This window comes from Hyperolius riggenbachi, chromosome 8 (assembly GCF_040937935.1).
Source record: "Hyperolius riggenbachi isolate aHypRig1 chromosome 8, aHypRig1.pri, whole genome shotgun sequence".
In the NCBI taxonomy this organism is placed as follows: domain Eukaryota; kingdom Metazoa; phylum Chordata; class Amphibia; order Anura; family Hyperoliidae; genus Hyperolius; species Hyperolius riggenbachi.
Genome location: NC_090653.1, coordinates 271,725,380 through 271,752,208, shown reverse-complemented (window position 1 = coordinate 271,752,208; position 26,829 = coordinate 271,725,380). Strand labels below are relative to the sequence as shown.

The following is a 26,829-nucleotide window of genomic DNA, read 5'->3' as shown; positions in this document are numbered from 1 at the left end:
GGGACTCAATGAAGGGATATTTGTATGTTTCGTTGTAGTCATTTTGTATGTCTTGGTTGTGATACTTTCAATGTTCAGATAATTTGGAATTAGGAAACAATAATGGCCACCGATCAGACCTCCAAAGGAACTTTTCTAGTGAACCATATCTCAAAGCCCAGGATTTTTCAGCAATTAGCTGGAATTCAACAATTTTGAGTATTTCTTCAATGTTCAGTACATTCTGTGATTTCCAATTATCAGTAATTGACATCCTGATGGCTATTATAACATGGCTGACCAGAAATCTTTCCTTCGGAGGTAGGTCACAAACTTTGATATGGAGTAAACCCATATGAGGTGGAATATATGATAAACTCATAGGTAGTTTCTTTAGTAAAAGTTCTATTGATTCCCAAAGTGGTCTAATCAGTGGACAGTGCCAGAAAATGTGTTCAATTGAACCAACTTGACCACAATTCCTCCAACAAAGAGGGGAGGTCTGGTGATCAAATTGTGCAATTTTGTCAGGTGTTAAATACCAGAGCCAGAACATCTTCAGTAGGTTTTCATGATGTGAGGTGCAATGTGAAGAAGATTTGAGATATTTAACAGCTAGCTCCCAATCATCTTGTGAGAGATCCATTTGTAGCATTGATTGCCACTTTTTCAGTTGCCATTTGGGTATTTCTGTTCTATTTGAGAGGAGTGTTCTATAAAGGATAGGTGTCCCTTTCTGGAGAGCATTGTGAGGTTGTAGTAATTTTGAGATTTGTGGAGGGAAAGAAATTGGATTAGGAGAATGTCTTTTAAGGAAGTGTATGATTTGATGATATTTGAATATATCTGATCTGGGTATATGGAACTCATTGACTAATGCTTCAAAGGATTTAAATTGGGTATCATTGTATAGCTTTTCCAAAGAATCAAGGCCTTTCAACTCCCAATTGCTAAGTGATAGGTTGCTGATTGTTGTGGTTAAACTAATCAATGGTATTGGCAATTGTTTAGACAAGGGATCCGTAGAGCAAGTTTTAAACATTTCTTTCCATATTTTTAAAGAGTTTGTTATTGTGGGGTTACTTATGTTATGTTTAGTTTGCAGTGTTCTCCCCAGGCTCTTTTAGCCGGGTGCTCCACCCGGCTAGATTTGGTGACCACCCGGCTGTCATCGGCTCTCCTCCTCACCTCCTCCTATGCTGTAAGCACAGTTGCCCTGCATTTTCAACTCGCCCCACCCGGCTACTTTTTCATGCCACCCGGCTACTATTTCATGCCACCCGGCTGGAAAAAAATTCTGGGGAGAACACTGAGTTTGCCATATCAAATGGGACTCTAGTTGGGTTTTGTATGAGCGGGTTCTAAGGAAAAGCAAACCCAAAAGTGGTGTGTGTTTTTTTATAGGGCAGGGCAGCTGTAACCAACACCTCCAATCTTATCCCATTGATTGGACTCCAGCTGGCTGACACCTCACTCCAATTAGCTCTTGAAGATGTCATTAGTCTACGGGTTCACATACTTTTTCCACCTGCACTGTGAATGTTTACATGGTGTGTTCAATAAAAACATGGACTTACAATACAGTGGGCGGCGTTGCAGGAAGTGACGTCAGTGGAGCGCACGCTGGAACGCGGAAAAGGTGAGTGATCCCCGCCCGTTGCCTCTTAATCATAGAGCTGGTACTTCACTTTTTAAAGCTGGAGGGGAGCGCAGATCAGGGGACGCAGGCCTCCCCACCGCTAGGCCCAATACCCCCTTTCTGCCCGCTACCCCTCCAGCTCGGCGGGCAGCCCCCCGCACCCATAGACAGGCGGGTGCCGCCCCCCCCAGAAATGCCGCCTGAGGCAAATGTTTCACCCCGCCTCATGAGCGGGCTAGCCCTGAGGACTTAGATGAAGATCAGATCACATTTTATGACCAATTTATGGGAACCCTTACGGAAGATCCAGGAGGCGGGGGACGGCACAGAGGGATCGATCAGGCCGAAAAGGGCTGGAGGAAGCCCCAGGTATGTATGATTTTTTTTTCTTTTCATCTCAGGTACATTTTAAATTATTTTACTCGGTTCAGTACTGGGGGGTGGAGGTTCCCAAAGATAGGTAATGTGATGAAACAAAAAATAATAATAAGGTGAAGGGAGGTGTCTTTACCACTCCAGATGGAAGAACTCAAACCACAGGGTTAATGTAAAAAAATGTAATTATGTATTCAGCACGATTAAAAGGACAACGAGTTTCCTGGGTCTCAGCCTGCTTCTTCAGGTCAATGCAAGGGCCTTTAAAATATGGTCACAACTGGACGCCAGTTTTTCAGAATTCCATTAAGCTGCAGCCAGACTGATTTCTGAAAACCTGCTCTTTTCTCCACTATTGGCATTGAGAATTCTGTGTGATCCTCTGCAGGGAACTAGACGCGTGTCTCTCGCTGCCATTTCCTCTTGCATCTCTCACAGAACACCTGTCACCGCAAATTCCTCTTTCCTAATTCTCTGTTATCTGCAGATCATGCCAGCTATCGGATTCTGAAATACTTTTAACTATTTTTAACTTCCCCTTCTTGTGTTACTGCAAGCATCTCAGCAATGCCGCCGGCATCCTAAGCAAACCAGGACGCAGGCCGAGCAGGCAGCGCTGTCGTTTAACAGGGGAGAAGTGTGGAGTTGGGAAACACAGGCAGAATCTTCATACTTTCACAGATCATGGGCTCATTCAGGCTTAAAGGGGACCTGTAGTGAAAATAACATAATTAAGGAGACTCTGTCACAAATGGCATTTATAAGGATCTCAATCATGGTTATCACAGTGAGAATTGATCAGTACGGTCTGCACACACGCTCAAATTCATCATTTATACTTGTTTCAGATGACAAGCACCAATCACTGAACAGACATGTTACTTACCTGTCTGGTGTGCCTCCTGTTCTGTTTCGTGGTGGTGGCCAGGGCCGGGCCGAGGCATAGGCTGGAGAGGCTCCAGCCTCAGGGCGCAGTGTAGGAGGGGGCGCAGAATTCATTCAGCTGTCATTCCTAATTATGTTTGAAGCAGAAAGAAATAAGAAAAGGGGATACATAGCAGTGACTGCAAGCCAGATAACTAGATATTAAGGTGTTGGGGAGGTTGTGGGCCCTGTGGCGCCTCTTCTTAGTCTAATAGCAAACAGTGTGTGATGGCTGGGGTGGCAGGGATGGAGGGGCGCACTTTGCTGTCTCAGCCTTGGGTGCTGGAGGACCTTGTCCCGGCTCTGGTGGTGGCAGCGGTGGTGGTGGGGTCGAGAGCAGGAGGCTCGGGTTACACAGGAATAGTCCAGCATGGCAGGTTGCTGAAGGCGAGGCAAAAACCTTGGTGTGTACATGCAAAATTGTCGTTGCAGAAATTTGGGTGCTGGAAAAAGCCGCTAGTAGAGTATTAGTAAGATGACTGATACTCTACTATTGAGCAGTGGTAATTCTGATAGTGAAATATCTGAAAATTGTACTGATATTTTACTAACGCTATCCCTAACCCTATTCTCACATGATCCCTGCCTTTAACAATGCCTAACCCTAACCAACCCCCTACCGATGCCTAACCATAACCAACACCCTACTCATCCCTTACCAACTGCCTCCCCACGATGTCTAACCCTAACCAATCCCCCCACTGATGCCTAACCATAACTAACCTCCCCACCTATTCCTAGCCTTAACAGTCCCCACTAATGCCTATCCCTAACCGACCCCCTCCCACCGATTCATAACCCCCCCCACCTCCTCATCTATACCTAACTCTAACCTACCACCACCACCACCAACGATGCCTGATCCTAACCGACTCTACCCCCACACCGATGCATAACCTTAACCGCCCCCTCTGCATACCTGATGATATCTGCACCGCCTTTGACGTATTAATAAAGATATCGTCTGCTATTTGTATCCACAGTTTGTATGGTGGGCAGCCCCAGTGCCCACTATTTTAGCAGACGCCCAAATATCCCTTTGCAGCCGCAATTAATCTGGGCATCCATCGCAAACTACATTTTTTACAATCACAAATGATTATCTTGGGCAGCAAGTATCCGACGTGTGCACAAAGCTTTAGGCACAACAGCTTTCCAGGTCATTTATCACCTCTCTGAGACATTGCATGCCATGTGCAGAGTTGTCTCCATCAGATACATTGAGGCCAGTTTTATACTGCAAACTGGTGGCAGCGATGTGGTGCCCACCGCACCGCATCGCGCCGCCAGAAACAGGCCTTCAGGGAACGCCACGTTAGTACGCGGTGTTCCCTGTCTGGCCACCAGCTAAGCAGGAAGTGATGCGTGCTTGCGGTCACTTCCTGTTTGGGGGCATGCGGAAGCATATTGTAAAAATACGCTTCCGCACATGTGCGCCGCGACGCCGCCTTTCAAAAAAAAAAAGTGTCGCCATAGACTACTATGACTTCTGGGCCTACGCAGGTCGCCGCAGATTCTGCACGGTAACTTAGTTCTGTGCTAGCGTTAGATCAGGGACTAGTGTACCGCAACATGCAGTGGCGTAGCTAAGAAGCTGTAGGCCTCGATGCAAATTTTACAATGGGGCCCCCCAAGCATTCTATACGTATAATTGATACGATGCACCAAAACCTGCCAATGGCAACTACAGTGTCAGAGGTGCAAGAAGGGGATGGGGAACAGCTTGTTAATGATTACCACTATTCAAAGTATCTATAGAAGTGATTATTATGAGCACAGGACCAATGGAGAGCTAATACTGTAGTTGAGGGAAGGCCCTTCGGGGTCCCTTTGGCCCAAGGGCCCCGATGCGGTCGCAACCTCTGCAACCCCTATTGCTACGCCCCTGGCAACATGGGAAGTATCAACTTCCCCATAGGGCTGCATTAGGCTGCGGTAGCAGTGCGGCAATTTGACGAACAGCACCGCCCCGGTGTGAAAGGGCCCTTAGAGCCACTTTCCACTGCCAAACACTCTGCGATCCTGATTGCGATTTCCTATATGTTGTTGCGCAATTTTTTATGCGATTGTCACAACGACTATAACAAAACGTACAGTGCGAATGCGATTTTCAGGAGATGAGGAGTCAGGAGTTTGCGATTATTCAGATTGGAGTGAGCATATAATGTCTCCCACGATGCATCACTGCTGAATATGCAAATACTCCTTACACACTCCTAGGAGTTCTGGTTCACCATGAGCTTGCTGGGAAATTTAACTCTGGGTGCTTCATCCTACCCCATAGAGCCACATTAATCCATGCCATGCACTGATGAGGATTGAGAATCCAAAACAGTCTGTATGCATGTTGGATTATTGTGTCTCTGTACAATTAACAAGCAGACACATCACTGCATTCCAGTGGATCTGGAGGTGTGGCTAGCTATCAGGGGCAACAAAGGATGATTTTCATATTCAGCAGTTATGGGAGGCATCACATGCTCACTCCAATTGGAACAATCACAAATATCTTCTGTTTTAACCACTTACGTACCAGCAGTCTTCTTAAAGAGAACCCGAGGTGGGAATTACTTTTACTATTGGGGCACAGAGGCTGGTTGTGCGCACTAAGACCAGCCTCTGTTGCCCCATCATGTGCCTCCATGTCCCCCCTGCTCGCCGCTATACCCCCCGCATTGCTGGCTGTGTCGCCAGCTCAATGTTTACCTTGCGCTGTCAGTCAGCGCCGCTCCCCCGCCTCCTCCGCATCGGCGCACCCGCCCGTGTCCCTTCCCTCCCGCTGATAGGAGGGAAGTGACGCGGCGGGTGGCGCCGATGCGGAGGAGGCGGGGGAGCGGCGCTGACTGACAGCGCAAGGTAAACATTGAGCTGGCGACACAGCCAGCAATGCGGGGGGTATAGCGGCGAGCAGGGGGGACATGGAGGCACATGATGGGGCAACAGAGGCTGGTCTTAGTGCGCACAACCAGCCTCTGTGCCCCAATAGTAAAAGTAATTCCCACCTCGGGTTCCCTTTAAGGACCAGAGACCACTGGTACCGAAGGAACGGCGCCTCCCGTCGAATCGCGGCAAATACCCGCCGGTCACGCCACTTTCATTGGCTCCTGACGCTGTCCATCAATGTAAGCCAATGGGAGTTGCTTACATTGATGACAGGGTCAGGAGGCAATGAAATCAGCTTGTGACCCGCTCACACAGCTCTGCCATCATATAGACAGCAGGGCGCGTGATGTGCGGCGGGGACAGAGCAGCGGCGGTAGCGGCGGGAATATTGAAATCTACACCGTGGCAGCAGAAAGGGGATCAAAACAGGGCGTAAATTTCAATCATTAACGTCCAGAAATGGATACTAGGCGTACGTTAAAAAAGGGCGTCGGGAAAAAAGGGCGCAGGGTTTTAAACGATAAGCATGAATAACGTTAAAAAAAAATTGTGCTATGTTTCGTTTAAAAATAATGTTTTATAAAGTTATAAATCATTAAATAATGTGTATGAAATCGGCAATAGTAAAAACGTTCATCTTCCCTGTTTAAAAAGTGAAATGTATAATAACGTTTTATAAAAGATTAATACGAATTTTACTAAAGCTATACCTAACCCTACTCTCACACAGAACCCTCCCTGTACCTATCCCTAACCCCTAGACCCCCCTGGTGGTGCCTAAACCTAAGACCCCCCTGGTGGTGCCTAAACCTAAGACCCCCCCTGGTGGTGCCTAAACCTAAGACCCCCCTGGTGGTGCCTAAACCTAAGACCCCCCTGGTGGTGCCTAAACCTAAGACCCCCCTGGTGGTGCCTAAACCTAAGACCCCCCTGGTGGTGCCTAAACCTAAGACCCCCCTGGTGGTGCCTAACCCTAAGACCCCCCTGGTGGTGCCTAACCCTAAGACCCCCCCTGGTGGTGCCTAAACCTAAGACCCCCCCTAGTGGTGCCTAAACCTAAGACCCCCCTGGTGGTGCCTAAACCTAAGACCCCCCTGGTGGTGCCTAACCCTAAGACCCCCCTGGTGGTGCCTAACCCTAAGACCCCCCTGGTGGTGCCTAAACCTAAGACCCCTCTGGTGGTGCCTAACCCTAAGACCCCCCAGGTGGTGCCTAAACCTAAGACCCCCCTGGTGGTGCCTAAACCTAAGACCCCCCTGGTGGTGCCTAAACCTAAGACCCCCCTGGTGGTGCCTAAACCTAAGACCCCCCTGTGATAAGCATTAATAACGTTTGAAAAAAATATTGTGCTGTTTTTCGTTTAAAAATAATGTGTAAAAAATTATAAATCATTAAATAATGTGTAATCATGAGAAGCAGTTATAAAACATTAAAAGTCTCCGGGCGTTTGTAAAACGTTATTTTTCTCCGGCGCCCTTTTTTCCTGTTGGGCGCCCATCAAACGATATTTATTATGGGAGTGAATGGCGGCGCCCTTTTTGCGCCTCAGGCACCCGAATTTACTGTTTCTGGATACTAGCGGCCGGCTCTGGCCTACATTCCTGGGGAGGAGCAAGTATTCCAGGACTGCCAACAATTCACTACAAAAATAGGACTTTCTAGAGATACCCCACCCATGTATTTACAGGTGCCACCCCATCTCCTCCAGAGGAATCTATGGAGAATGCCGTACATGTGGACCAGTTATAGCTTAGCTGCAACCACGATCTGTCTCTGGCCCTATTGTTTAATCATCTGTTTCCCATATTTATACATTTACATATTACCCAGCAAGCTCCTGGTGAACCAGAACTGCTAGGAGTGTGTAAGGGGGCTGCAAAGGACCAAAAAGCCCTTTTACCAAAATACTATGTAAAACAAAAGTTTGGAGTTTGGTAAGAGGTAATGTTGAGCCGAAATTTTCGAAATTTCGTGTTTCCTTAATTACGGATGCAAATTTTGCCGCTGTGACACGAATTCGTAATTTCGTAATTGCCAAACAAACCGTAATTCGGAATTCCGTAAGCGATATTTCGGTTTCGTACTTTTGAGTTTCATTGCAAATTCGTGTTTAATTAACGCAACATTTAGTAATTTCATGTTTTCTATAGAAACAAAGTTATTTTAGTTACCAAAATGAACATTATTTCATTTCTGATAGTAATTATGCACATTTAGGTAATGACTAAACTCAGCAAAGTCACTCATTGATTGCAATTAATGATAATGCAAAGGCCCCTGCACATGTTGTTGCTTTAAATGTATCAGGAGGCTCTATCTGCAGCCACTTCAGGTGCTCTTTGCCATGGTGCACTTAGCTGTCATGCTGAGACACTTGGTTTTGGCCCTTGCAATATCTGATAATGCAAAGGTCACGTGCTGTTGCTTTAAATGTATCAGGTGGCTTCACCTGCAGCCACTACTAAGACAGGTGCTCTTTGTCAAGATGCACTTAGTGGTCATGCATGCTAAGACACTTGGTTTTGGGTCTTGCAATATCTGATAATGCAAAGGTACCTGCAAGTGCTGTTGCTTTGAATGTATCAGGAGCCTCTGGACTGGAACACAATTTTGAGAAAGGGCGAATTTGCGTGTTAAACACGAAATTCTGATTTGTTTGTGTTACGTAAACAATCATAATTACGAAAAAGATCATAATTACGAGAAATTCCCCATAAACATAAAATTTTGCGTAATTTTGTGAAATTCGTGAAATTCCAATTACGGGCATAATCGTAATTTTGCGAATTACGTGAAATTTTGCGTAATCGTAATTGGGTCATTACACTCATCACTAGTAAGAGGGCTTTTTGGTCCTTTGTAGCCCCTTACACACTTCTAGCAGTTCTGGTTCACCAGGAGCTTGCTGGGTAATATGTAAATGTATAAATATGGGAAACAGATGATTAAACAATAGGGCCAGAGACAGATCCTGGTTGCAGCTAAGCTATAACTGGTCCACATGTACGGCATTCTCCATAGATTCCTCTGGAGGAGATGGGAGATGGTGTGGCACCTGTAAATACACGGGTGGGGTATCTCTAGAAAGTCCTATTTTTGTAGTGAATTGTTGGCAGTCCTGGAATACTTGCGCCTCCCCAGGAATGTAGGCCAGAGCCGGCCGCTAGAGTCAGTGCAGTGCTGAAGAATGCACACCTGGTGGTCCCTGCAGCAGGCCAAATGCCAGCCAGACGCCCTGCTGTGCACTGTCTGCTGCTGTCAGAGTCAGCCCATCACACATAGCCGCCCTACACTGCCAATACCCAAGATACAGGATGAGACTGTCAGGCTTTTTATCTTGCAGCGCTGCGATCCTAGGTTCCCTTTCCAGCAGAGATACCGTTTGCATGGAGTGTGAATGCTTTTTTAATTTATTTAAGTATTTATATAGTGCCGACATCTTCAACAGCGCTGTATAGAGTACGGGTTATTGTCTTATCACTATATGTCCCTCAGAGGGGCTCACAATTTAGTCCCTACCGTGTGTGTGGTGTGTGTGTGTGTGGTGTGGTTTGTGGTGTGTGTGTGTGTGGTGTGTGTGTGTGTGGTGTGTGTGGTGTGTGTGGTGGTGTGTGTGAGTGTGTGGTGTGTGTGGTGGAGTGTGTGGTGTGTGTGGTGGTGTGTGTGGTGGTGTGTGTGTGTGTGTGTATGGTGGTGGTGGTGTGTGTGTGTGTGTGTGTGGTGGTGGTGGTGGTGTGTGTGTGTGTGTGTGTGTGTGTGTGTGTGTGTGTGTGTGTGTGTGTGTGTGTGGTGGTGGTGGTGGTGTGTGTGTGTGTGTGGTGGTGGTGGTGTGTGTGTGATGTATTGCTGGCAGTGTGTGTGTGTGTGTGTGTGTGTGTGTGTGTGTGTGTGTGTGTGTGTGTGTGTGTGTGTGGTGTGTGTGGTGGTGGTGGTGTGTGTGTGTGTGTGGTGGTGTGTGTGTGTGGTGGTGGTGGTGTGTGCGTACGTGCATGCGTGTATTATAGTCTAGGGCCAATTTAGGGGGAAGCCAATTAAAGGGAGTCTGAAGTGAGAGGGATATGGAGGTGGCCATATTTATTTCCTTTTAAAGAATACCAGTTGCCTGGCAGTCCTGCCGATCCTCTGCCTCTAATACTTTCAGCCATAGACTCTGAACAAGCATGCAGCAGATCAGAAGTTCCTGACAATATTGTCAGGACTGACAAGATTAGCCGCATGCTTGTTTCTGGTGTAATTTAGACACTACTGCAGCCAAATAGACCAGCAGGCAACTAATATTTTTTAAAAGGAAATATGGCAGCTTCAATACAACTCTCACCTCGGGATCACTTTAACTTATCTGTGTGTTTATGGGAGGAAACCAGAGTGCCCAGAGGAAACCCACACAGACACAGGGAGAACATACAAACTCCTTGCAGATGTTGACCTGTCTGGGATACGAACCAAGGACCCAGCGCTGCAAGGCGAGAGCGCTAACCACTACACCACCGTGCTGCCCAATGTCCTCTCCATGTTTGCATGGGTGATCCAGTCTTCTCGCACATCCCTATAACATACTGGTGGCTTGATGCTGTCAGCAAGAAAACTGCGGTGTAAAAATATAGGGAAGCACATCCTTGATGCCAAGACTATGTAAACTGTAAAATATTTAGTATCCTATGCTACAGCCCCTGACCTCAATAGTATTGGGGGGGGGGGTGCAGCTTCAGCACAGCAGAACACTTGTGACATTGACTGTCACGATTTGAGTTAGAATTTCATATAATTGTAATTTCACATCAAATCAGGGGCGTAACAATAGACCCTGCAAGGGATGCAGCTGCAGGGGGGCCCAGAAGCCACAGAGGGCCCTGTCCTGAGAGACTGACAACTAAGGGCAGGGAGAGAAAAAACTTTCTGCTCTCTTCACAATTGTTCTCATGACTGCATCTGCTCAGCCACTGATAAGGAATCATACAAAGTTTTGTAGACAGTCCCTATTCAGTGTTCAGCAGGGTCTTGTGTACAGCACTGTTCTACCCCCAGACTTTCTGGGGGAGGGGTTTGGTGGGAGGGGGCCCCATCCAATGTTTTGCAGGGGGGCCCAGTGATTTCTAGTTACGCCCCTGCATCAAATTGTGCAATTATGATGCAAAATTGTCATGCAGAGTTTCGGCCAAATTCCTAGTTGATTTTGCGCGTACCTGTAATTATGTTCCCTAATTTCCTGATTATGTGTAATTATGCAAAAACGCAAACTTTGATTCTTTAGGAACAAGTCAAAAAATGTTCCAAAAAGGCCGCAGGTTTTTTTAAAATCAATTTTAAAAGGAGATAAATGTGGCAGCCTCCATATCCCGCTTACTTCAGGTGTCCTTTAAGCAAACTCCATTGGCTTGTTTGAGGTGCCTTTCCACCGCAGGTTTCTTGGCAATTCACAAAGGAGGGGTTAATAAATATCCGATGCCCACATTAGTGCTTCTGACTCACATTTGCTATTTCCAATACTGTCAGCACTATATAAATGCATTAGTGGCCACAAATGATACTAATGTTTATGTTACTTTTCGATTCAAAAAGTACAATCAATTTTCTGATTGATCCAAGCTGTTCAAATCTGCATGGAGGTTGTATGTTCTCCCTGTTTTTGCATTGGTTTCTATTGGGCATACCACCTTTCTCCCTTAACCCAAAAATGAACAGGTATGTTATTTGGTAACCTTAGGTTGGCCTTAGACTATGACAGAGACATGAGAACAAGGCAGGAATTCGATTGTGAGCTCCCCTGGGTGACAATGTCATTACTATATAAAGGGCAGAGGCGAGAGAGGCTCCAGCCTCAGGGCGCAGTGTGGGAGGGGGCACACAACTCAGCTATCATTCCCCTATTGTGTTTGAATCAGAGAGAAATAAGAAAAGGGGATACATGGCAGTGACTGCAAGCCAGAGATAAAGGTGTTGGGGGCCCTGGGGCGCCTCTTAAGGCCCATACACACGTCGGATTTGCGCGAACGACGGGTCGTTTGAACGTTCCGTCGTTCGCACGTTTCCGCATGAAATCCGGCGTGTGTACAGACTATCGTTCGGGAGATAAGACTGGTTACCAGCGATCCGCCCGTTCGCGCAAATCCGACGTGTGTATGGGCCTTTAGTCTCATAGCAATCAGTGTGTGATGGCTGGGGTGGGAGGGATGGAGGGGCACACTTTGGGGTCTCAGCCTTGGGTGCTGGAGAACCTTGTCCCAGTTCTGACTATATTCTCTTAAAAAAAAACCTCTGTGGAATAGGCTGACTCTTTATAAATGCATATTAATGATAGAAGTTTTGGAACTGTGAACAGTTGCATGCTAGCAGAATGTTTTGTGGATACTATAGGTAGAGTCACTGTACAGTACACTGTAAGAACAGCCAATCATTGCAACTAGACTTACATTATGGTTGATTCCAGGTACCCAGAAGGTAGAGCCCGGGACTGGCACGTAGCTGGCATCTCTGAGATGCTCGTCATCCCATCTCTATGGATATAGCAAAGGAAATCTACCAGGTCAACTACAGCCATCAGGACGAGGTCTCCTCCAGCTGCGATCTGGAAGGAAAGAAGAACATCCTGGTCTCCATGAGTCGTCTTCCTCAGGACTGTCTGAGCCTGATCGAGATTGCCCTGGTGCTCAACACCATGGGGTGCCTGCACAGTCTAAGCTGCAAGCCCAAGGTCTTCCGAGAGTCCATCTGTGTCCTGGATATCAAAGCCACCATTGACCCCACGCCCACAAAGATCGACGAGTCGTCCAGCGTTGTGCTTCGGTACAGGACACCCCATTTCCGAGCCACTGCTGAAGTCTTAGTGCCTCCAATCTCTGGGAAGGAGACATGGCGGGTTGGCTGGATCCAGGCCTGCAACCACATGGAGTTCTATAACTACTATGGAGACCTGGGCATGTAAGTAACACCTAAAGCACAACTCTAGGTCAAACTAAGTAATTCATGTTTTTTTTCAGTAGTTACCCCTGTAGGTTTTTTCTTTATTTTATGATCCCTCATAAAGCTCCCTCTTAAACTTTCTTATTGACATGATGAAGCGGCAATAAGCTGCAAAATGCGTAGTCCTTTATGCTGCATAAAGTTTTTTTGAAAATACCCCCAGTAGTTTTCTTAGTAGTTACCTACAGTATGTAGGGGTTTTTAATTTTATGGTTCCTCATGAAGTACAGAATGCCGCCGCAAGGCTGTTAACGAGCCAACCCCGCCATTGCCACATAACACCAACCCTGTGCTCACTCCACTGGCTTCCGATAAAATGGAGAATTCTGTTTAAGATTGGCTTACTGACATTCAAATCCTTGCACAATCTGGGCCCTGGATACCTGAAGGACTTGTTGCAACTGCATCACACCCCCCACAATCTTAGATCAAAAGGACATAACACCTTGGTCACCCCCAGAGTCCACCTCAAAACCTTTGGAGACAGATCCTTTTGTCATGCTGCCCCTACACTTTGGAACTCCCTGCCACACCCAATCAGGACAGCTCCATCCCTGGAAGCATTTAAGTCTAAACTGAAAACCTACCTCTTCAGTTTGGCATTCATGAACATCTGACTATCTCCTCTGTAACACAACCCAGCCTGCAACCCTGTATTATGGGAGAAAAGCGCTTTACAAATGTTATTGTATTGTATTGTACATTCTGGAGTCGTGACCACCAAACCCTCATGAGGCCGAGTAGGGATGGTTCTTCCCCACATGCGCAGAGAGTGGTTTCTGGGTTTGCAAACCAGAATTGTGAGTAACTTATAGTTTTATTTGCTCTTCAATCTCTGTTAACCATACCACACTAGATGTCCCTGTGTTTTTTTCATTTGTATGATCTACCATGTGATGGGCTCAGTTGGTGCTTGTGCATTCAGTTCAAGGTGGTCATATGCAATACAACCAAATAATTTAATTTCCTTGATTATTTAATAAATGATCAGCTGTATAGATAAATTAAATTACGGTAATCAATGAACCTTGTTTTATTTTGTATACAATTCAATAAAATGACTGAGCATGGTGGAAAATTCTGTTCCCTCGATCGAAAAATTAAATCTAAAAATATTTGCAATAAAATTTCAAATTGTTCACCTGACACTCATCTTTAGGTAAGCAATCCCTTACCTTTGTTTTTAAACTGTTTTTAATTATATTATTTATCCTTGGGTGACTGTTACTCTCCCGTTATTATACAAATAAGGTGAGGAACAGGCAAGACGTATAACTCTTGAGAAAAGGTTTGTGCATCAGGGCACACGTGTGGAGTTCTTTCTCATCAGCTTGGGCGGTTTTAGTTAACCAGAACTCTCAAGCAACCAGAAACGACAATCCGGCATATACCAATCCCTGCAGGTGCTACTGTACTTATCTTGTGTCTGCACCTTATAACGGTGCAGGACACAAGATCAAAGTCAAAAATAGGGATGAGGGAGAAAAGATGCAGGACAGCATACATTTTAAAGTCCCTGGTCAGAAGCCGACGCTCCACTCACTCCCTGCATACATTTTGGGCACTTTCCACATAGAGGCAGGTCACTTCCTGCATAGACTCTGGTCGCTTCCTGCATGGCCTCTGGTCGCTTCCTGCATAGACTCTTTCCACTTTCCGCCCTGCTTAGACACTGCTCACTTTCCCCATGGACTCTGGTCACTTCCTGCATAGACACTGGTCACTACCTGCATGGACTCTGGTCACTTCCTGCATAGACACTGGTCACTTCCTGCATAGACTCTGGTCACTTCCCACATCACTAACTACCAATACTATAGCATACCTCCCAAGTTTTTAAATGGTAAACTGGAACACCTATTACTTAAACTGAATACTGTGGTGGAGGCGCCAAGTGTATCAGTGGTGGATTCCTAGCTATAACTATATTTATCATACGGTAAAAGGGTCAATAGCTTACCTCCCTAGACAATATGACACCGGTATACTGGAAAAATATTTCATTCGACACAAGAGATAATGGAAGTAGTGAGCAGAGAAGTAGTGAGCAGAGAATAATAGACTTTTAGAGGCACTCATGCTCTCTACTTCCATGCAGACAGGCACAACTTTGTTTGAATTAACCTGATGAGGTGGGCGAGTACCAGTGAAACGCATTGTCTTATCTCTTGTGTTGAATAAAATCCACAGATGAAGTTAATCAGCTCTGCTGCAGCACTAATTACTTGACTTGTGATTGTGTGTGGTTTCCTGCAAAACATGTATTGCTGGTGGGCCTTGAGGACAGGGTTGGAGAACTGTGGTCTAGAGAGCCTCTTTTACCTTATGAAAAATATAGTTATAGCTAGGAATTCGCCATTGATACACTTAGTGCCTCCATCACAGTATTCAGTCTAGTTCTAGACCTCCGGAGGAGTTTTTTTTATAGCTTTACAGTTGTCAACTATCAAGTCTTCTAGGATAGCATCCAGCATCCAGATGGGGACGGTTGTTTCTCCCGCATGCTTATAAGGTGGTTGCAAGGATTGCAACCTGCTTTTGTGAGTAACTTACAACAAAGTTTTTTGCTCCTATACCTAACGGTACTGCACCATTGGGCTCCCACTCTCTTATCTTCTCCAGGGGGCTACTGTACCCATACTAGAGACCTTCAATACCTTGTGTTTAGGGGCATAACAATAGTCCCCACTATAGTCACATGGGACTGTAGGCTTTGTCCTGAGTTACAGAGTAGCGTGACAGTGAAGCTTCATACTGTATCTCGTTTTGGAGGTGGGACAGGTCCTCTACACTTCCTGCATGACGGCCACAGAGGAAGTGAATTGGAACAGTCCCTTCAGTAGAACTAGGTACAGTTCGAAGTACTGCTGCCACCGTGATCTCTTCAAGATCGTGGGGGGGGGGTTGTGAAAAGCATGTGAGCGGGAACTTCACACATAGCACCATGGGTTGGGGCGGCCTTCAGATTTTTGCTGCGGGGCCCATAGAACCATAGTTATGCCCCGGCACTTACCTTCGTGTACGAGCGCAACCGTTCTGAGCACTAGCACAAGGATCTTCGTCTTACTGCGCAGGGGCGGCAGCGACAACATGTCAGTTCCTAACACTTTCTAACGCCAACAACAATGCGCCCTCTACGTCCTGCCACAACCTCCAGACTAAGCTTCTTGCTGAGGAAATTGCTGAGCGGCCCGCGCTGTGGCCACACGCCAGGACTGCCTCGTCACGGGTCACATTGAAGTTTGAAGGAAGATATTATTTTCACGGCTTGCGGGTGGCTCGGTTCCAGCAGAGAAACTCAATAAAATTATTAGAGGAGATCGATGCTTGAAACGGATCTGGAAACCCGCAGGATATGAATAAGCGGTGGAATTAAATCCTCAAGGCCCTTGTCATGCATGGGATTGCGGCGGGAGGGGATCGTGTTTTCATTATCTTTCTCATCGACTTTTCCTGCATGTTCTGGGAATTAGAGGGTTTTTTTTCCCCTGACCTTCTTACATGGACTGCAACACTCCACTTCGACCTTTCCTTCATCCAGGTTTATCAGCCGTCATTTCCACTTGTTAGAAAATATTAAATAAAATGACCTCAAATCTTCGCAGTATTAAAGGGTCAGCGCGGCAAATTATTCAGCAAGAGGCAGAGTGTATAAAACAAAGCTATGGCCAGGCAAGCAGACTACATGCACCAGCAGCTAAATAAGGGCGCCAGGCTGCTCACTGTACTTAACCACTTAAGCCCGAAGGGTTGTTTATTTTTTGCATCTGAGCAACTTTCACCTCCCATTCATTTGCCAATAACTTTATCACTACTCATCAATAATTTTATTCTAAATCCATTTTAACAGGAATATTAAGAAAGAAATGGAAAAAAATCATTATTTCTCAGTTTTTGGCCATTATAGTTTGAAATTAATACATGCTACCGTAATTAAAACCCATGTATTTTATTTGCCCATTTGTCCCGCTTATTACACCATTTAAATTATGTCCCTATCACAATGTATGGCGTCGATATTTTATTTGGAAATAAGGGTGCATTTTTTCAATTTGCGTCCATCACTATTTACAAGTCCATAATTTAAAAAATTATATTAATATACTCCTTTGACATGCATATTTAAAAATTTCAGACCCTTAGGTAACTATTTCTGTTTTGTTTGTTTTTCAATTGTAATTTTTTTTTATTTTTTTTGTATTAAAAATTGTATGTGGGTAATTTTTGGTGTGGGAGGTAAACAGCTAATTTTAAATTTAAAATTTTTTTTTTATTTATTTATTAAAAAATAGATTTGGGTGTAGTTTTACTATTTGGCCATAAGATGGCCACAGTGAAAAAGTTCTGGAAGCGTGATCGTATGCTTCCAGGAAGAAGAATGAAGACGGGGGAACTTTTTATAACTCAGAAAAACCACAGCCTCTAATTAGAGGCTGTCGATTTTTCTGCGGGGGGGGCGTTGATCAATTAATGGGATCTATAGGCCCATTCATTGATCGCTGGGCTAACGGCTGGCGGCAGGAGCGTGCGCAGCCCAACTGGACGAGAATGTTTGTCCAGTTGGGTTTAAAGAGAAACTCCGACCAAGAATTGAACTTTATCTCAATCAGTAGCTGATACCCCCTTTTACATGGGAAATCTATTCCTTTTCACAAACAGACCGTCAGGGGGCGCTGTATGGCTGATATTGTGGTGAAACCCCTCCCACAAAGAAATTCTGAGTACGTACTCTTGTCAGCTTCCTGTCTGTGAACCTTGTTGCATTGTGGGAAATAGCTGTTTACAGCTGTTTCCAACTGCCAAAGAAAGCATGCAGCAGCTACATCACCTGCCAGCAGTAAAAATGTCACCAAGTAATAAATGTCAGAATGTAAATCAGGGATTTATAAGACTTTACAATGGGCAAACACTGACTAAATCATTTATACATAATTATTGTAAAAATGAAGCACTTTTTTATATTACATTATTTTCACTGGAGTTCCTCTTTAAATGGTTAAAGTGGATCTGAGATAAACTTTTACTCATTGCATAATTGTGTTCCTTTCATATAGTTTATAGGGCATTCCTCAAGCCAAATACTTTTTTTTTTGTTTTAATACCCTATTTCCCTATAAACTAAACAAGCCTCACCCACAGCTCCTCCAGTGCCTAGGCACTCCGAGACCCATGTAGCAAGGGCTTATGGAAACTCTGTCTGGGCAGGAGCAGTAGGAGGAGTTACTAGCCAGAGATTTCAGAGGCAGAGGGGAGGAGGGAGGAGTGAAGTTTTCACAGGCTGAGGGCTGGAGATGCAGAGCAGCTTGCCTGTGTGTAATGATCACAAGCAGAACATGGCTGCTCCAATTGTATCATTGCTGTCATTGTATCACAGGAAGAAATAATCATATACTGTTGAAGCTGTTTGCAGCTAGATTTGCTGTGTAAACTTTAAACTTTAAATACGATATATAGACAAGTTACTTGTTATAGTTAGTTTTTCATCTCGGATCCGCTTTAAAGAGGTACTATAGTGTAATGGCTGGACATACATTGTATGTATCCCTATTTATTGTCCAGCGCTGTGTAATATGTTGGCGCTTTATAAATACAATAAATAAATAAATAGTGTAATGGTTAAGGGCTCTGCCTCTGACACAGGAGACCTGGGTTCAAATCTCGGCTCTGCCTGTTCAGTAAGCCAGCACCTATTCAGTAGGAGACCTTGGGCAAGTCTCCTTAACACTGCTACTGCCTACTGAGTGCGCTCTAGTGGCTGCCTCGCAAGCGCTTTGAGTCCGACAGGAGAAAGGCGCTATACAAATACTGCAATTATTATAACCCACAACTGAACACCAGCACCTATTCAGTAGGAGACCTTGGGCAAGTCTCCTTAACACTGCTACTGCCTACTGAGTGCGCTCTAGTGGCTGCCTCGCAAGCGCTTTGAGTCCGACAGGAGAAAGGCGCTATACAAATACTGCAATTATTATAACCCACAACTGAACATCATCCCAATCAGTAGCTGACACCCCCTTTTCCGTGAAAAATCTTTACCTTTTTCTCAAATAGATCATCGGGGGCTCTGTATGGCTGATATTGTGATGAAACTCCTCCCACAGAAATGGCCCTGACAATTTCCTGTCTTTGAGCCTTGTTGCATTGTGGGAAATAACTACTGTTTCCAACTGCCAAGCAAGCAGTATCTCCCTCTGTGCATAGAAGTATAAAACAACATCAACTTTTTAGCCTATCATATTGTTAGTGGATGGGTTTATTGATAATGGCAGTTGGTGCTTTTTTTTTTTCTCTTTCTTGTCTGCAAGTAGTAAAGATGATTACCTGCAGGCTCACAGCGATCAAACAACATCAACAAATAACATGGCGAATATCAATCATTTCTTGATTTATGTTCTATTTTTCAACTTCTTACTGTGTCTTGATTTACCACCCCCACCCCCCCCCCAATCTTTTGGTAACATTCCTCTTCAAAGCGCATTGACGATTTTAAAAAAAATCTACATTTGGTCCCATCCCGCCCTCAAGACAGATTAGATCAATTAGATTAAAAAACAAACAGACAAGCAAACAGATCTAAATACTTTTTGGTTCCTAAACGTGTTTCACAAAAGGTCTGTGTGTGAGTATTCTCTTGCCCCGCCCCCTCCTCCCAGCTCCCACCTCCTGCTCAAAGGAGGTATCACAGGCAAAGCATACACGAGGCAGATCCACACACATATGTACACACATATGAGGCATGTCACCCAGTGTTGATTGGACCTTGATCCCTTGGGTGACATTGCAGGGCCGAGGCGGTAGAGACACATCGCTAGCCTGCAGGCTAGCAAAATGTTCTGTTCCTGTGCGGAAGGGTGGAGGGCTGATAGAGCGGCACATGAGGTACATCACATGGTAGGCAGGGTGAGTGTGAAGAACAATGCTCTCAGCCAGCACTTGGCCGAGTTGATCTGCTGGCATTGGGGGCTGCTGTACACTCGCTAGTTCCTGAGCAGAGGTGGTCCTTATCAGCCATCTGGTCTGACTTTCATCTAGAGTACGAGGTTGAAGTTGCTTAAGCTATGTACACAAGCTAGATTAAACTTGACCGAGATGATAATGACTACCTCTGGCAAGAATCTATAGCTTGTTTAGAGAGGCCCGTTACCCCTCGGCACATCGGCGAGAAGATCATCTCAACCTAGCACTGGCTGAGATCATTGTTCTCTCCACTCACCCCGCCCACACTGTGATGCTCCTCCTGCACCACACCCACATAGCAACAAAACGCATTGCTAGCGTAAAGGCTAGCGATGTGTCTGTACAGCCCTGGCTCCGCCCTGTCGCCGATTTAATTTAGTGGTCATGGTGAGGAGCAGGAAGGATCATAACCATGTAGCTTTATACTGCACTGCATGGTACAGGGCTGAATGGGGCAGCGATCAATTCTCAGATTCCTGACAAAATATCAAACGACCATTCCAGAAAGTGCCGGTTCACAATAAAATGGGGCCCTGGGAAAAAGGTAACAGTGTCACACGGTGACAATGACCATCATGGCGGATTGGTTCTTTAAGATCCCAAACGACTCCCGCACAAAGTACCACGATTGCTTGAAATCTTGTTTGCGTCCGTCGCGTGACGTCGCATACCCGCCGGCCGAAGGATGGATCGGGGAGCGCTTGTTGTCAGGGAAACGTGGCTGGATCCATCTTCCTGCGTCGCGAGGTGAGTATGTAGTAAGGTGTCATGCAAGGATCCCTGGGAGTGACTTCACTAGACACATTCCTGCTAATTCTGTTGACCTGGCTTGAGAAGCAGCTCTGAACAATAGAGAGGTCCTCCATGCTAGATACCTGGGGATGGGATTTCCTGGTGGAAATTCCAGCAGTGATATCCCTTTCCGGCCTGTCAGACCTCACATTCACCCCCCATTGTCTAGCAGTCATTCAGGGCTGCTTGACCAGGACTGACAGATAACGGGGAGAATTGTTTGCGTCTGCAGTGCTCAGTTTTGCACCCACACAAGTGGCCCTGAGTCACGTTGTGCTAAACTCCTGGCAGGAACTGTTTTGGCTGTGTCAGGGGTTATCTGTTGAAGTGTCTCTGAGAAACTTGTGATGGGACTATCAACTTCGGCCTTTGCTACTGAGCTACTAATAGTATCGGCCAGGAAATTCTGTCACTTCCATGCTAACTCTGGCTTTCCTTAGTTGATCTCTGAGCCACAAATTGCCCAGTAGGTTGTCCTGTTCATCCAGGCTTACTGCTCAGGTCAAGTTCCTCTTCACATGAACCAATAGAGTCTAGTCTGCAGAAATAACTGCAGGACTTGATGTCTATGTCTCCCAACTGTCCCTTTTGTCCCTCTTTGGAAACCAAACCCCCCCTGTCCCTCTTTCTTCCTCATTTTTCCGGACTAATGTACAGATCTGTGTAAATATATGTATATTTCTACTTTAAGAATGTGCTTAATGGACACCAAACTTAATCCCTATCCTTTAACCATTCCGGACCACAGGCTTACACTCCACTAGTGACCAGGCCATTTTTTACAATACAGGGCTGTGCAGCTTTGTCAGCTTGTTGCACAGCCATACAACTCAGCACACAAATTAATCTAACCTCCTTCCTTAACAGGACATTCTTTTGGAGGTTTTTGATCACTCCTGAGATCCTTTGTGCTTTTTTTATTCAACCTAACATGGCCTGACTTTCCCTCCCTCCCCTCCCTCCCCCTTCCTCATTCCCTCCCTCCCTCTTCCTCACATGAATTGACTAAGACAGCAATCCATCCTCTTCTCCGCCTCTCATAGGCATCATCCTATGAGAGGGCTTAGATTCCCTGCTGTTCTGAGGGACAGCCGAGTGTCCCTTGTACAGCGCTGCATGAGATAGCAGCACTGTACAGATGTAAACAAAGGGGATTTCTTTCCCCTTTCATTTACTAACGCCCTGCTAGCCGCGATCACAGATAGCAGGCTGATCACGGAGCGGAACTCAGTGAATCGCAGGGAACGATCGTGCATGCGCGCGTGCGTTCCCTGCTAGACTACAGCTCCACGTTATGCAGTCCTGGGGCTGCAACCTTGCGACCGCCGATCGGCATTAGGAGGTCCTACGGTGGTTAAATTGATAAATATGTTATTTTCAAATGTTAATATGAAGAAAGACTAGCGATCGTAGAAAGGGCCAATGTGGTTTGAATTCTAAAATGACATCTCTTGCTTATGAATTTTTAGTGTTGTGCGTGGCTAGGGGTGCAGCAGGGGTGGGATTAGAGTTGTGGCAGGGGCGTGTCCTCTTTCTCATCACAAAACATTGGGAGGTATGATCATGTGACCTATGACCGTGGCAAAAGATCACATGATCTCTAGCCACTGGGCACATAAAGGTTCGTAGACACTACATGCAGCATGCTCTGAAGTGTCATTTGAACAACATTGTACACACCAGCCGACTGCACTATATCTGCCCAATACACATCTGAATTGATCCTGCAGTTGGATTGGGCAGAATACTCAATGTTCATTGGTTTCTCATCATTGTCGTTTAACATCGTTTGGCCACATTTTTTTATAAGATTGCAGCCCGATATCTGAACGTTTGAATTTACATCTTATGTGTGTACGTAGCTTAAAGAGAACCTTAAGTGAGAGGCGTATGGATGCTGCCATATTTAAACAATACCCGTTGTCAGTGTTGCCAACTCATCCCTTTAATTACTGACACATCTAAGTTATACAGGTTCTGGGGCTACTTACACATAATCAGTGCCTTACCTGCATCTACCTAGCCACGAAACCTGTATAATTCATATGTGTCAGTAATTAAAGGGATGAGTTGGCAACAATACCCATTGCCTGGCAGTCCTTCTGATCTTTCATGCATCACAGTGTTCTCCCCAGAATTTTTTTCCAGCCAGGTGGCCTGAAAAAGTAGCCGGGTTGCCTGAAAAGGTAGCTGGGTGGGGTGAGATGAGAGAATGCAGGGCCGGAGCTTCTGTGAGCAACTATGCTTACAGCAGAGAAGGAAATGAGCCGATGACAGCCAGGTGCTCACCAAAACTAGCCGGGTGGAGTAACCGGCTAAAAGAGCCTGGGGAGGACACTGCAGCTTAAAATGAACCTCCAGACTAAAAATCTACTCAGCAGCACTGAAAAGGCCTGGTGTTTCTTTAACAGTTTCACAGCATCAGAACTTTGTTTTTCTTACCCAAGCCGCATTTTTAGCTGCTCACAAGAAAACTGCACGGGCATTTTTCCCCTGATGCTGTGCAAAGCATGATGGGATTTTTTTAATTTGAGATTTGAAGCTTAGCTCGCGTAGCTGGGAGGGGTGATCAGGACACAGGACAGTTGGTACTGTGACTTATGCTCACAGTCACCTCCTTTCAACCAAAAATATGGCTGCCCCCATGAAAAAGATGGCTGCCCCCATGAAATCACAAACATTTGCCTGTTCTTTTAAAACAGGGTGGGTAAGAGATTATATTACCTATTGTAACATATGCTGAAGAGGCAGCCGCGGTGAACAGCGCTACCACCGCAGCTGCCTCCAGCGCTCTGATCAGCAGCGTATCCGGGCCTCAGGCGTCTAGCACGCCGAGGACGGAACTGTCAGTTGCACATAGGGTTGCCCTGGCGCGCGCGCGCTCGCATAGACAGGACCTTTATGCGGGGAGGAGGCGCGTCAGCTGACCGGCTGGTCGGCTGACATCAGAGGAGACGCTCGCCGCTCCTCATTGGTTGATCGCTAGGGGCGTGCTTGGAGGGTCTCCCTCTGCTTCATAAGCCGTACTGTGTCACTCGCAACTTGTCTGCTGTTGCGAATACTTCGTGTTAGCACTCAGACCCTTAGATAGTTCCGGTGTGCTTTGATCCGGGAGGAAACCGGGGATTTCACACAAGATAGGAATTGTTTGATAGCCTTAATCATTATCTTACTGTATATTATTTGTGTATGACTCTGGCTCGATCTGACCTCTCTCTTGCCAAGTGATTCTGTACCTTTGCTCATCTGATCTAGTTGCCAAACCCTGCCTGTATATATCTTCCTGACTCTGCCTCCCGATTTTTTACTGCATCTGTCTGTCTGTTGCCAAACCCGATCTGTCTGACTACTCTACTCTCACCAGGGAGCCCTTGTCTCTGGTGAGAGGCACTGTACTGTTAGTACCCACCAGCTCCTCTGGTGAGGTATAGCTCTTATCAATATTACTGTTGCACCAAACACCATCTGTATTTGTTGTCACATCAGCTTCTGATATACCAGTATTATAGGTGATTCTGCAGATCACCTTATAATCAGGTATATATCTGCATTATAGGTGATACTGCAGATCACCTCATAATCAGAATTCTGTCTCTTGCTGACACAAATCGTTACACCTATCTATTTCAATTAACATAACTAGCGTAACTTAATGACAGTATGTTTGTTTAGGCTGAAGTTCCCTTTTTAAGAAACATGCATGATACTTCCATTATTTACAATAAGAAATGACTCTAAATGTCTTACGCTCACACCATTCAAAAACTGACAGCAAGTGCTGGGATGGGGTGCGACCATGGAATGCAACAAGGGTATAAAATAAAATAACTGATGTTTGTGGTGAAATTTTGTTATCTTATGTACAAGGAAGATAAGGAATGCACAGGAATATTTTACAAATGTGATGGGGATAGAAAAAGGGGCGTGTTTTGGGGGGAGGCCCCTGCCACAACTCTAATCCCACCCCTGAGTAGCACGCATGCTCAGTGTGAAGTTAATGATGCTGCTGGTGGTAAATACTAAATATCTCCACTTGCACACATCTTACACCTCCCAAATTCTCAGGGTAGGGAGGGGACCCCCTGAACGACCTCCATGCCAAATTGCAGCCCTTGAGCCCCGCTGGTTCAGGAGATAGATTAGAGAAACCTATCTCGGGAACCGGCGGGGCTCGGGGGCTGCAATTTGGCATGGAGGTTGTTTGGGGGGTCCCCTCCCTACCCTGAGAATTTGGGAGGTGTAAGATGTGTGCAAGCGGAGATATTTAGTATTTTACCACCAGCAGCATAATTAAATAGGAAATGTGGCCGCACAGTCTCCTACTGCACATGCGGGGCAGCGCAAATTAACAGGCAGCGTAATCAGACATGTCACCCCCAGTGGATATATGTCCTGGGATAGCTCAGCATACAGATAATAAATAATTATATAGAGAGGTATCTTATCTCCTATGATAGATACCACCTATGATGACTCACACACATACTGTATTGGAAAAAGAGTTCTTTAATGTTCACAGTTATACTGTTGACAACGCATTTCACAGCTCCTTGCCCGCTTCCTTAGGTCAATAACACAAATAAACCTTATCTATAGGCTGTGTGGAGCGTGGGGGCCTGTATAGAGATGTGATGGGGAGAGGTTATTTTTTTTGAGAAGCAGAGATTTTAATGCTAGCGCAGAGTGTTAAAACAAATTTGTGAGGAAACGTTTAAGAGGTGAATGAGGAAGACGGACTCCGGCACTCCAAAGCAAGAGGTAGTTTATTTAAGCACAGTTACATAGCAACGAGTACAAGCCGCCTGTGTCAACAGCTGTTTCGCGTGTAGTCACGCCTCCTCAGGACACCAAGGCTCACCCCTTCCTCCCTCTAGCCCACCTATATACCTGGCCCAGAGGGCGGGCACATTCCTAAACAAATACACAGAACATTAACCCATTAATGGAGGGGTGTCCAATACACATACAATTCTATACAGATAAAACCCATACAATTATTTTAAAAAGGCTGAAATTTCGTTTCTATCGTTAAATCCTAGGTTCCCCAGTGCATTGGTCATTGAAATAATTGAGGCCTCCTTCCGTAATAACAGTTCCTCCCTTGAACCCCCCCTAGACATATCTGTGATTTTTAATAGGCCTGCCACTTCCAAACAATCTGCATCACCCCCATGGCAAGAATTAATGTGGTCAATCAAGCGGCGTGAACCCACCCCACTTCTGATTGATCTTTTATGTTGCAAAAATCTGTCCTTGAGTGGCTGAGTGGTCTCCCCAATGTAGAACCTCCCACAGGGGCACCAGACGCAATACACCACATACCGGGATCTACAATTAATAAATTCTTTAATATGCCATGAAGTAGCTCCTATCTGGACTACCTTGCCCTTCCTCACAAATTTACATGCTGAACAGTGACTACACGGGAAGTTCCCCTCCCATTTTTTCTCCGTCAACCAGTTTGTCAATTTGGGTTTAATTGGTTTAAACTCACTCTTAACCAGCATTTTTTTGATGGTATTACCTCGTCTAAAACTCACTCTAGGCGGTTTACTGACAACTTCTCTTAAATGCTCATCCAGAGACAACATATGCCAATGGCTCCGTATCACCTGTTGGATCTGATTTGACATAGGAGTGTAATCAAAAATAAAATTGAACCTTTTCTCCCCCACATCCCTTCTATTTCTTCTGTTAAGCAACTGTGATCGGGGCATGGATAGCCTGTTCAATGGACCTATTTTGATACCCTCTTTTTAGGAGGCGGTTGGTAAGCTCTAAAGCCTGTGTTTCAAATTCTTTCATATCTGAATTATTCCTCTTAAGTCTGAGGAATTGGCCGTACGGGATGGCATCCTTTACATGACTGGGGTGGTAGCTATCAAAATGCAGGAGAGTATTGGTGGCCGTGGCCTTCCTGTACCCTCTGGTGGTAAGACCCCCATTACCCACCTCTATCATGAGGTGGGTAATATCTATAAACGTTTAACCTGCTGGGCGGTCTGGACGAGCTCAGCTCGTCCAGTACCGCCGGAGCCTGCCGCTCAGGCCCTGCTGGGCCGATTTGGCTCAAATAAAGTGCAGCACACGCAGCCGGCACTTTGCCAGCCGCGTGTGCTGCCTGATCGCCGCCGCTCTGCGGCGATCCGCCGCGAGCAGCGGCGAAAGAGGGTCCCCCCAGCCGCCTGAGCCCAGCGTAGCCGGAACAAAAAGTTCCGGCCAGCGCTAAGGGCTGGATCGGAGGCGGCTGACGTCAGGACGTCGGCTGACGTCGATGACGTCACTCCGCTCGTCGCTATGGCGACGATATAAGCAAAACA

The 26,829-nt window shown here is 45.8% G+C and overlaps 1 protein-coding gene across 3 annotated transcripts in view; it reads left to right on the top strand.

Moving 5' to 3' along the window:
* Positions 1 to 26,829, top strand: part of FAM78A (family with sequence similarity 78 member A) — a 112,611-nt gene that overhangs the window by 66,003 nt on the left and 19,779 nt on the right. For all 3 annotated transcript variants that reach the window (XM_068248853.1, XM_068248854.1, XM_068248855.1), the window contains one exon: positions 12,228 to 12,718. In XM_068248853.1, coding sequence (XP_068104954.1) covers positions 12,297 to 12,718 — 422 coding nt within the window. In that variant the 5' untranslated portion in view covers positions 12,228 to 12,296. The remainder of the gene's footprint in view (positions 1 to 12,227; positions 12,719 to 26,829) is intronic.